The sequence below is a fragment of the Dromiciops gliroides genome, chromosome 3 (genome assembly GCF_019393635.1).
Source record: "Dromiciops gliroides isolate mDroGli1 chromosome 3, mDroGli1.pri, whole genome shotgun sequence".
Classification (NCBI taxonomy): Eukaryota; Metazoa; Chordata; class Mammalia; order Microbiotheria; family Microbiotheriidae; genus Dromiciops; species Dromiciops gliroides.
This window is the reverse complement of record NC_057863.1, coordinates 77,027,911-77,040,801: the sequence shown is the minus strand read 5'-3', so window position 1 is coordinate 77,040,801 and position 12,891 is coordinate 77,027,911. Positions and strand designations below refer to the sequence as shown.

The 12,891-nt window shown below is 35.7% G+C and overlaps 1 protein-coding gene across 3 annotated transcripts in view; it reads right to left on the bottom strand.

Annotated features, from left to right (window-relative positions):
* Positions 1–12,891, bottom strand: part of ERBB4 (erb-b2 receptor tyrosine kinase 4) — a 1,387,693-nt gene that overhangs the window by 653,494 nt on the left and 721,308 nt on the right. For all 3 annotated transcript variants that reach the window (XM_043992847.1, XM_043992848.1, XM_043992846.1), the window contains exon 3: positions 6,493–6,679. In XM_043992847.1, coding sequence (XP_043848782.1) covers positions 6,493–6,679 — 187 coding nt within the window. The remainder of the gene's footprint in view (positions 1–6,492; positions 6,680–12,891) is intronic.

The window sequence follows — 12,891 nt, the reverse complement described above, 5'->3', positions numbered from 1 at the left end:
AAATAACATTTGTAGACAAATCTTAAAGATTACTTATAATTTAAAATTTGAGACAATTTCTCAGTACCCTAAATATTTTGGGGAGGTGTAGATTTTTGTGGGCTGCTTTACATCACATGTGCGCCTAAATTTTGCAACAGAACAACACTTAAATCCAGCAGAAATTTTTAAAAGCACTTACCAAAATGATTTTTCCTTCACTGGGAAAAGAATATATAAATAAACCACACAATGAACTATAGCTTTTTATATAATATGCTATTATTTTTATCATGTTGCCCCAAATAGCCACATATAACCCCTTCAAATAAAAGTGATTTTTAAAAGACACTTTCCATCTCAAATCCCTCCCTATTCCTTCTTCAGACATTGAAGATGCCTTCCATTCCACCCACACACACCCACACCCTTAACCTAAGTGTGTGTCCTGAAATGAACATTTTTTCCCTCACTCATTCCATTCTCCCATCATCCTCCATTCTTCAAATATACATCCTCTTTATCTTTATCTATCAGAATTCTTATCTGCTCTGGTATTACCTCCTCTATGAGATTTTTATTGAGTTTTCTCTCCTTTCCTTGTTGTTGGCCTTTCTTCCTCTTCAAATTACTTTGTATTTAACTCTGGTGGTTTTTATATCTGTAACTCTTCTGTTTGGCATTTATAACCTTTAAAAGCAGACTCAAATCTACATTTTCGGCTTAATTACATATGACTTCAATCAATTCACAATACAGTTCAGCCAAACATCCTTATTGTCATTCCTCATATCCATTGCCTAACTCCTTATCTGTATATGCCTTTCCTCCTCACCTGGAGGAATTGTCCTGGATCATTAAAATTGTCAGATTTCCTAATTTCCCTCAAGTCTCATCTCAAGGACCAACTTTTCAATGAAAGTCTCCCAATCCCTACCCCCACCAGCTTCTAATGCCACTAAAATTTCCTTGTATAGGGGAAGCTAGGTGGCACAGTGGATAGAGCACCAGTCCTGGAGTCAGGAGTACCTGAGTTCAAATCCTACCTCAGACACTTAACACTTACTAGCTGTGTGACCCTGGGCAAGTCACTTAACCCCAATTGCCTCACTAAAAAGAGAGAGAGAGAGAGAGAGAGAGAATTTCCTTGTACACACTGGGAAGCTGGTGACAAAGCAGATAGAGTACCAGGTTTGAAAATCAGGAAGGTACATATTCCTGAGTTCAAATCTGGCCTTAGACATTTATAAGTAGTGTCATCCTGGGCAAGTTACTTAATCACATTTGCCTCCATTTCCTTATCTGTAAAACTAAGTGGAGAAAGAAATGGCAAAGCACTCTAGTATCTTTGCCAAGAAAATCCCAAATAGGTTCACAAAGAGTGAGGCATGACCAAAGAACAGATTTTTGCATATAGATAGAGAGTATGTATATGTGTATGCACACACACACATATATAATGGAAGAATTTTATACCTATTAAGAAAAGAAACTGTTTTGCTTTTAAAAAAAATATATTCCGGGGGCAGCTAGGAGGCACAGTGGATAAAGCACCGGCCCTGGATTCAGGAGTACCTGAGTTCAAATCCGGCCTCAGACACTTGACACTTGCTAGCTGTGTGACCCTGGGCAAGTCACTTAATCCCCATTGCCCCGGAAAAAAAAAAATATATATTCCCAATGCCCCATATCATGTCTGATGTATAGAATGCAGCTTAAGTATTTGTCAAACTGCTGAAATGATTTTCACTCACGCAGTGTATGGCTCTATTGAGATTTACATTCTGAGTTTGTATTTCCTATCAGATGTATATCTCAATTATTTCAAAGCCCTTATTCTAGCTAAGTCCCTAGTCTGGTTTATTCTCAGCAAAACCAACATGTATAAAATTTGTTGTTGTTTAATCAGTCATATATGAGTCTTCATGACTCCATTTGGACTATGTAAGCCAGTTAGTGTCTGAGGCCAGATTTGAACTCACAAAGATGAATCTTCCTGACTCCAGGCCCAGCATTCTATCCACTGTGCCACCTGGCACTAACCAGCTGCATAAATCAACATAATAATGTTGCCAAATTTTCAGATTGCTTATGATTTCACCTAACTGTTGAAATTTACCTCACTTTTTAAAAAGTATTCAGAGTGGAAAGTAAATAATAAAAATAAAGATGACAATGATAATGCTAAGTATAATTATTATAATTATAAAAAATACCTATTTTCTCTGAACATCCCTCTCATTCACACAAGCTTTATTCCTATGTCACCTGCTATATTTACTCTGAGAAAAAGACTCCAGTTTTCCTGACCTTCACAGAACTTTGGAAATTTGATTTTTAAAACAATAGCCTTAAAGCACCAGCCCTGGATTCAGGAAGACCTGAGTTCAAATCCGGCCTCAGACACTTGACACAAACTGTGTGACCCTGGGCAAGTCACTTAACCTTCATTGCCCCACAAAAACAAACAAAAAAACAAGAACAAACAAACAAACAAAAAAACAAATAAAACAATAGCCTGAGATTCAACTATATCACTACTCCAAAATTGTCAACTCTGAGCACCAATAATCCACTACTTGTGCAGGTATATTTGTTATGAATATTATATATGTTAAATTCAAGATACATTTAACTCTGGCCCCATTTCAACCCTTTTCCAAAGGAATCACATCCATTTTAATAGTTTAGCAATATCGCTACTGAATATAGAAATTAATAAATAAGAGAAAACTTTAGAGACAGCTTTGTTAGAAGGGAAGATTCTTCAATTAGCACATCTTAAGACAGTGAATAATAGCTTGATTCAAGTGTTACAAAAGTGCGAACCTAACTCCATTCATTTCTACTCTAATATAATCAGAGAGGAATCATGCAGAAAACAGATTGTTCTCCATTCCTGTTTTAACTAGACCATGTTATTTTTAGATTCCTGATTTTAACCCTTCAATTTTCTCCTACTCATTCCATTTAGAGACTGTTCTCATACACGTACCCCAACCTAGCCCAGGCCTCTTCTCCACTTGAGTAGGAGTCTTATCACAACAAAAGCAACATCCAAAAAAAGTCTTTTAAATAAATATAAAGTGAGAGTGCTGAAGGTAACACCTAGAAGTTGGAACAGATTTGGGGTCACCTCTACCTCATCAACTCTGGGACTTCCATTTCTATAGAAATCCATGACATCACTATTCACAAATTCATTTTGAAATGTAATCTCTCATCTTTATCCTTCTCACATGTGACTAAATTGTGGACCAGCTCTGGGTTAAAAAATAACAGGAACAACAATAATAATAATAACAATAATAAATCACTGTAGCAATATGTGCCAATGACAGAATGGAATATTACTGAATTTCATTTTTATTTTTTTGGTGAGGTAATTGGAGTTAAATGACTTGCCCAGGGTCACACAGCTACTAAGCGTCAAGTGTCTGGGGCCATATTTGAACTCAGGTCCTCCTGAATCCAGAGCTGGTGCCCTATCCACTGTGCTACCTAGTTGCCCCTGAATTTCATTTTTTTTTTCTTTTTAGTAAGGCAATTGGGGTTAAGTGACTTGCCCAGGGTCACACAGCTAGTAAGTGTTAAGTGTCTGAGGCCGGATTAGAACTCAGGTACTCCTGACTCCAGGGCCAGTGCTCTATCCACTGCACCACCTAGCTGCCCCATGAATTTCATTTTTAATACTAAGACAATAGTATGGTAATGATATACTTTTACAAAATTCTATAATGAAATAATGCTCATGCTATTAAAAATGTATTTTATTTTATTTATTTTTATTTTTTTAGGCAATGGGGGTTAAGTGACTTGCCCACGGTCACACAGCTAGTAAGTGTCAAGTGTCTGAGGCTTGATTTGAACTCAGTCACTCCTGAATCCAGGGCTGGTGCTTTAACCACTGCACCATCTAGCTGCCCCTAAAAATGTACTTCTTTAAAAGAAAAGTGTTCTGGGATTCAGAATTATTGCCTTGCAGTGCAGAAAAGTGGGGAGCAAAAGAAATAGATAAACATAGGTTCTTAGGATAGCAGATTAAGAACTCTAGGTGTCAACTAGTTTAATGTCCTCATTTTGTAAATATTGAAACTCAAATCCAAAAAAATTGTGACAGTTTGCCAAAGGTCAAAGAGGAATATTTTCATAAATCATTAGAGATAGACTAATTATTCATATGGGAAAGAAACAACACCCCCCTCCACTGTGACCGGTAATTCATTATGCATTTAGTCTTCAAATAATAAGAGTACAGATTCTAAGCTGAAAGAAATCTTAAAAAAGTCTTCTCATCCAATGCTTACATTTTTTTTTACAGATGAGAAAACTGAAGTCTAAAGAGGTTGTATCCCATCTAAGTTCATACAGGGAATTAGTGACAAGTTGGGGCTTGAACCCAGATCCTCAGACTTTAAAACACAGTGATATTGTGTGGAACAATAACGTTAATCTCTAGCTCTGAAATGTTTAGTTTTCTAGGTCATAGTGCCCCTTCCTTTAGTTCAAAATTGTAGATGTACAACTGATAATGAACACTATATGAATGCTAAGATATTGCATATAAAATATACATAAAACTATAATTGAAAATCTACTTTATTACATACAAGTGATAAACTCTATAAGCAACATATCTTCACTAAAGCCCAATTTCATCCCCACCCCACCCCTTCGGCCTCTGTGCATTTGCAAAGATTATCTATCCTCTCTTGGCTGGAATAGACCCTCTCCAACTCCTAAAAGTCTTCCCCTTCAAATCTAGCTCAGGTGCTAACTGCTAGGTGATGTTTCTTCCTGATCTGCCTCGCTAGAAATGATTCTTCTCCTCCTAAATTGTCATATATATTTAAAGACTCTATTGGGTCTCTCCTGGGAATTTCAATATCACTGAAGATGAATTTTGGTCATTGGTCATTGATGTTTGGGTTTTGTATTTTCTTTAGGAGATTTCAAACACTGAGTGGTCAAAATCTATTGTTTTCCTTGGTGCAGCTCTAGTGCCTAGTATGTAAGAAAAAGCTTACAAAATGCTTGATGAATCCAATGTTCATAAACACTGGAGAATTTAATCTAATAATTCCTGTGCTCCTTACATCAGCTTGGAAAGAAAAATGCTCCTGTATTTAAGAAAATAATAATAACAATAACATTGGGAATAATTAATAATTAACTTGTGATTTTAAAAATTGTACTAATTTATTAAATCGTACATATAAGCAAGAAATTCAAAATAAAATTAGCAATGTGATGATAACACATTCACTTTAAGAGAAAGTGTGGTCCAAAGAAGGGTGCATTGGATTTGAAGTCATGACAAACTATTAGGTTCAAATCCCGATTCTACTATTGTATTTTTCTTTTTCTTTCTTTTTTTTTCCCCTCAGGGCAATGAGGGTTATGCAACTTGCCCAAGGTCACACAGCTAATAAGTGTCAAGTGTCTGAGGCTGGATTTGAACTCAGGTCCTTCTGAATCCAGGGACGGTGCTTTATCCACTGCACCACCTAGCTGCCCCCTCTACCACTGTATTTTAGGCAAGTAACAACCTTTCTTGAACCTCATTTTGCTTAATTATATAATCAGGAGACGGGACTAGATGTTCCTTAATATTCCTCATGCTCTAAATTTAGGCAACTAGATAGAACAGTGGATAGACTGCTGGATTGGGGGTCAAGAAGATCAATTTTAAACCTGGCCTCAGACATTTACTAGATAGCTGTGTAACCCTGAACAAGCTGCAACCTCTGTCTGCCTCAGTTTCCACATCTGTAAAATGATCATGACAATAGCAACTACTTCTGAGAGTTATTGTGAGAATAAAAGGAGATAATATTTTTAAAGGGCCTTGAAAATCCAAAAGGCCTAGGTAAATGCTGACTATTATCTATAATTTGGATAATAAATCAGTCTATAACATATGAAAAATCGGACAGGTTTCACAAGTGATGGGAAACATATTTTCTAAGATATATTAATTGAAACAATAACAACAAAACGAATAGCTCAAGGAAACATAAGGCTTTAGGTATATCTAAACATAGAGTGAGCTGCCCCAAGGATAGTAAGAGCTAGGGTTTTATTGCTATGATTTGATGATATGCTCTACTGTCCATTTGGGACCACCCAACATCACTTTCCTAAGCCTGTTTCATATCTTGTTTTTCATGGTCATTGAACATTTCCTTTGAATGTACTGCTGTGTGCCCGAGATATGGCATTATGCAGTTTCTTAAAGCTTACAATGTTTGGAAAGGGGCAGAAGGGAATCATATTTTCAATAATAAAAATAAATGCCAGGTATCTCTTTCCTGGTGAGTCACATATAATAACCTATCTTATACCTATGATATGCATATATGCACATTATATAAAAGTGACTTTGAATATAACCATATCTCTATGTATATATATACATATATATTATATATACACATCATAGCATGTCACATTAACAAAAGAAGACATAAGAAGCATTAAGAGTGATTTAGTGATTGATGAATATTTTCTTACCAGTTAAGTTCTTCAGACCAAGTTCTTGGAGTCCAAAATTCCCATCTTTCCTGTAGTTTAAAAAGATTGCCAGTGCATATCGGTCCTCATAAAGTTTTGTTCCACGTATGATACGCAAATTCTCCAAAGGCAGGTAACGAAACTGATTAAGAGCCACTAAGACATACCCGGTGACTTCTCGAATAGACTGAAAGAAATAAAAAGAAATGTCTATGTTAAGAAATAAAATATTCTAAGGATCAGCCTTTCTATAATCTTCAAATCAGTCTTCTCAAAAAGTCATTTTATTTTATTTGTTCATTGTTCATCTTTCAACTTAATATGCACACACTTAAAAGTTGTCTGTTACTGGCCTAAGCAACTAAGAAAATAAAACAAAAAAAGTTAAATTTTATCTGTCATATTGATTGCATTCTGGGGAAAGAAAGGATACAAAAATGACTGGCCACTACTAATCTCAAAGCTTCCTTTCATCTGTAAAAATCTACAATCCCTTGTGTGTGCAAGTACAATAATGCATTGGGAGAGGGGTGATAAAATACTCACATATGAAAATAGATTCTAATTAAAGGAATCAAGGCCATATTCACTGACAGACTGCACCAAGGTAAACACATATGGGCATGGTGTAATAATTGGAAAGTGTATATAGAAATCAAACTGTTACATGTATCACAAATAAAAAGAAGCTACATTAATGTGTAGAATTTAGGACAGATTGAGAAGTGTTATTTGTGTTTAATGCTTCATTTATTAAGCAACAGTTGCTCTATTTTCAGATCCATCACTTTTCTAGGGAACACATATATTAACAAAATGTATAAAAGATTGTGATACCTGCTACTGAAATGAACCTGGTTAAAAAATCCTTTATATTTTAAGTGTTCTTAAAAACTAATCTCCTGTAATTTGTGGAAATAGTCTACAATTGAATTCCAGGACTCATTTCAAGGTTTGTGAGGCATCTGAAATGAACATGATATAAGAAAAAAAATCAATGTTCCTCTAAGTTTATTTTTCCTCATGTAATTCATAATGACTATCATACAAGCTACTCTAACGAGTATACCGACTGAAAAGAAATCTGAACCATGTACAACTTACATCAAAATAGAAATAATTCAGTTTACTATTTACAAGATGTTTTTAGAAAGTTCAGTTAAGGTCTTGTGGTAGGTGCCTAGCTAAATTAGTAGACTTGCCAGAAGGTGTCTTTGGGCCTTTGATTATCTATACTTCCTCCCTGATAGAATCTGGGAGTGTCCATTGCCTTCTTCTTAAAATAATAAAGACAACCTCTGGTTTTCAGAAACTAAGGCTGTCTCAAAATGAAATGACTGACTTGGAACTACTGTTTCAGGTTGCACCTACTGGAGCTGTCCCTGAGATGCTAGGACTCTAGTTGCTGAACTCTTGTTAGAAATCCCATTCCTCTAGGGGGCAGCTAGGTGGTCCCCTGGATAAAGCACCAGCCCTGGATTCAGGAGGACCTAAGTTCAAATCCGGCTTCAGACACTTGACACTTACTAGCTGTGTGACCCTGGGCAAGTCACTTAACCCTCATTGCCCTGCTTAAAAAAAAAAATGAAAATTAAATGAAAATTTAAAAAAGAAATCCCATTCCTCTACGTTAGCCTCCAAAAGAAAGGCATCAAAGGTATTTATATACCTTTGCTTTGAACCTTTCTCATAGAATGTGGCAGTGAGGGAAGGGATTTCTTCCTTTCCATGGCCTTTTCACTCCCCTCTCCCACTTAATTGACTGTCATCAGAAGCACTTAGTGAGCTGCAAGTACATAACTAGGAAGTCTGATATAGGAGTTCCCAGACTTCAAGATCATCCCTTCCTTCTACCTTCATGTTTCTCTTTCTGAGAAAGTCAGAGACTGGATAAATAAGATTAGGGCTTCCTAGTCCAAAGCATGTCTGCAGAATTTAATCTATTGCCATTACTTATTTAGATAGTATAGATCTACTGGGAAGAGAGTGGGCTGTTCATTTGTCCCAAAGTACATTTGCCTTCTGAGAGGAGCCCAAGCTACAGGGTAGCAATTATAATTCTGAGAAGGAAAGTATAGCATTCTATGGTAGAGAGGTATTTCACTGGAATGTCATAATATCTTCCCATTTGCAACCCAACGTTTGTTTCCCTTTTAAGGGGTTATGAACTGAGAGCTTTAGGTGTTTTCTATGTCATGGTCTCACAGGTGCCCAGGAATCCTTTAAACTTTCTGTATTGTTAATAAAATAAAATCAATGTTATCCTTTCCCTGATAAGCATTTATTACTTTGTGGTTAGAGAAGGCATGCAAACACCCCCTACTTATATTTATGAAATCCTAGACTGGAAGGTATTAGGAGTTATCAAACCAATAACATATGTAAAATGTTTTGGACATTTAAAAATATATGGATGCTAGAGATTATTTTATAAAGTAAACTGTAGGTGGAAGCACAACTCAGAAAGAAAATGACCATTTGGAGATAACTTAGATGGCTAGACCAGAGGGTATAGTTATCTTTGCTGAATGTTTTTTTTGTTGTTGTTGTTAATTGTTTTTCTTTCTTTCTCTTCCTTCCTTCCTTCCTTCCTTCCTTCCTTCCTTCCTTCCTTCCTTCCTTCCTTCCTTCCTTCCTTCCTTCCTTCCCTCCTTCCTTTCTTTCCTTCCTTCCTTCCTTCCTTCCTTCCTTCCTTCCTTCCTTCCTTCCTTCCTTCCTTCCTTCCTTCCTTCCTTCCTTCCTTTTTTTGGGCAGGGGAATAGTGGTTAAGTGACTTGTCCAGGGTCACACAGCTAGTAAGTGTCAAGTGTCTGAGGCCAGATTTGAACTCAGGTCCTCCTGAATCCAGGGCCAGTGCTTTATCCAGTGTGCCACCAAGCTTCCCCCAGTATAGTTATCTTTGAATATAAGTTAATATTGTTTCCACATAGTAAACAGTGATTTAAAGTTTACAAAGCATGTTTTTCATGAGTCTGTGAGGTAGGTAGTACAAGTGTTACTGTCCCCATTTTATGGTTGAGAAAACTAAGCCCCCGAAACTCTGAATAACTTTCATAGTGTCATGCAGCTAGAAAGTGTTGGAGCCAGAACTTTATTTTACATTCCATGAACTATGTGAGGTGCCAAGAATACAAATATAGAAAGGAAATAATTCCTACTGACAAGCACTCATGTTTCTGACTTTCCATAATATTATCCTATCCACCATCATATAAGGAACAATTATGTGCTTAGCTTGCTCACTGATTCATTTATTCATCTGGTAAATATATATTTTATCCCTTCAGATGAATAAAAACATGGAACAAAGCTTAATATTTAATAGGACAGGTAAGATATCACAAATTTTCATGTCATAAAGTAGGGTTTTTTTGGGGGGTGGAGTTGGGGCCATTCTAGATCTATGATTTTTTAGAGAAAAAATTCCCAGTGTAAAAATTCCCTCCATTAATGAAGATTGCTAAATTGTCCAGGGCTATTGGTATTAGAATGTTGTCTGGAACAAAGATGTTAAGAGATGTGTCCATGCTACCATAATTAAGTATGCATCAGAGTTATGGCTTTTTAAAAATATTAATATATTAGAATTTGAGTTTATTTTTAGGTAATCAATATACATAAATAGGCAGAAAAAGTAGTCAGTGGAGGAGACTGAAGATATAAGAAGGTAGTGGAGCTAACTAGCCACAAGAACAGTGGTTAGCTCTGGGAAAAAAAGGAAAAAAATAGATGTCTTTATCTGAGATAGGAGGACAGATTGGGAGAAAATACAGAGACATTTTTGAGGTAGAAGAAAAAGAATCGAAGGGAAGTCACAGAAGATGGCTGATAGAGTCTCAGTAAAGTGACAAATAATAGCGAATAAAAGCTAACATTTATATAATGCTTACTATGTGCCAAGCACTACACTGAGTTTTAAAATTGTTACCTCATATTGGAATGAGGTGCTATTACTATCTCTATTTTACAGATGAGGAAATTGAGGTAAATGTGGTTTAACTGATTTGCCTAGGGTCAAATAATTATTAAGTGTCTGAGGCTAGATTTGAGCTCATGTTTTCCTAACTCCAGGCCCAATGCTCTATCCACTTATGCAACATAACTGACCAGATAAAGTCAATTGCTGTAAAAAACGATACCAGGATAATGTTGTTGCCTTGCGGATCATGGAATGATTTAGAAACAAACACTGAAGGAAGATCCATATGAGACAATAAGAGGCAAAGCAAAGGACTGCCAAGCAGAATTCAGGGACTCATTGAAGTGAGAGAATATTAATTTGTAGTAAAGTCTACCAACTTGATTTCATGACCATGATCATTTCTCACACTTGGAAGCTGTGGGACAGAAAGAGGAAAGTGAGCAATATATATTTATATATGTAAAATTTCATTCATTACCACCACAAAATAATTCATTAAATAATTTACATGTGGTTGTACTTAATTATCTATGTTTAACTTAGCCAGAAGTTCAAAAGGCACATCTCTCTCCCACTAGAAATTTGAAAGGTACACATAATTACATAATTCATACTATATATCTATTCACACCTATATGTAGATAGATAATAGATGATAGAATATATATATATATATATATATATATATATATATATATATGTAACTTCTTTACCCTCTGTCCTCCAAGTTGGAGAATGGTAAACTTGAAGGATAAGATCACAAAATATCCTATGTTTTGTGGAGTTCAATATTGGAATACTTCATACTGGAAACCAAGGTTGGATAGAGAGACAAGTAAAGCCAGAAGCTGGATTATGGAATAAGGGTACAGGAAAAAACTGTAGAGGGAATGGAGGAAGTTAACTGAGAATATTGATCATCAGAGAAATATGAGAAGATTTGTATAAAATGATTCAGAGTGAAATGAGCCAAATTAAAAAAAAAAAGTCTGCATGTACAATGGTTCCAGCAATATAAATGAAAAAGATCACTGGTGGGCAGCTAAACTCAATGAAACTGAAAAATCAATAATGATCCCTGAGAACAGAAAATGAACCATACCTCTCTCCTCTCAACAGTGGAGAAGAGATTTAATGAGCTTTTTTAAAAAAACTGTCAGATGAGTAACTATATCATGCATTTTTGCTTATTTTTTTTTGTTATGAGGGAGGGTCGACTTGACATGGGAGGATAATACTTCTAGGAATAGATGATAAAATTTTTTTAAAAAGTAAATATATTAAAATTTATATTGTTTTAAAAATAAAAATTAAAGAGGAACAGAAGCAGAAAGATAGCAAGCTGTGATTAAAGGGAAAATTTTGGAGTTTGAGATTTTGGAGTTCAAAGTTTTTCAATAGGTGGAGGCTACTTATCATCACACTTGTAAAACTGCTTTGGGATGACTGCCTTTGGTACCATTAGGGTTGCCTATACATATGTATCTATGTATCTATAATCTGTCTATCTATCCATCTATCATCTATCTACATATAGGTGTGACTTATAAATTATGTAATTATATGTACCTTTCAAATTTCTAGTGGGAGAGAGATGTGCCTTTTGAACTTCTGGCTAAGTTAAATATAGATAATTAAGTACAATAACATGTAAATTATGTAATGAATTATTTCGTGGTGATAATCAATGAAATTCCTCTCAGCTTCTTACTCCTCATCTTCCCAATACAGGAGATGTGAAATGGAGACTTTTGTCCCTCTTCCAGGGGAATTGTTTAGAGGAGTCCATGTGCCTGAATGATTTGTAAAGTACTATGGGAGTGAAAGAAGGGGGAGGGTATGCTTTCAAGTGTAAGTCAAACTTGAAAGGCACCACACGATGGATTAAAAGCTACCTTTAGCCCCACTAATTCTGAGAGGCAGTTTGGAATAGTAGATACTTGACCTCAGAGGCAGAAAGGCATGAGTTTAAGTATTACCTCTGCCACATACTGACAGTGACAACCTCTCAATACTCCAGGTAAGTCTCTGAGACTCTTAAGTTACAGAGAAGATGTCCATCTCCACTGCTAGAAAGAATTCCTGACTGGATACACCTGGTATCGATTAAATCACAAAGCTTGTCAAAGCTTTTGTTTGTTCTATTTCTTGAGCCAGGTTCTTATTTCTCCCTTTAACATAGGATAGTGCTAAAAAAAAAAAAAAGGACATCGGTTTTTTAATATCTTAGTGGATTTATGAGCATATCAGTTTAGGTATCCCCTTCATTTTTGCAGTTCACCACCCAGCCATGCCTTCCCAGGTTTAGGGATTTATGCAGATTTTCCAACAGAAAACCCCCAGAAAACCTATATAATGACTTTTGTGTTAGTGAAGAAAAAATATTGCTTTTGTGAAAGCAAATAAAATGATATAAGATATTTTGGCATTTCAGAGATTCCAGTACAGAATTTTGATTCCATGTTTTCCTTCTATGC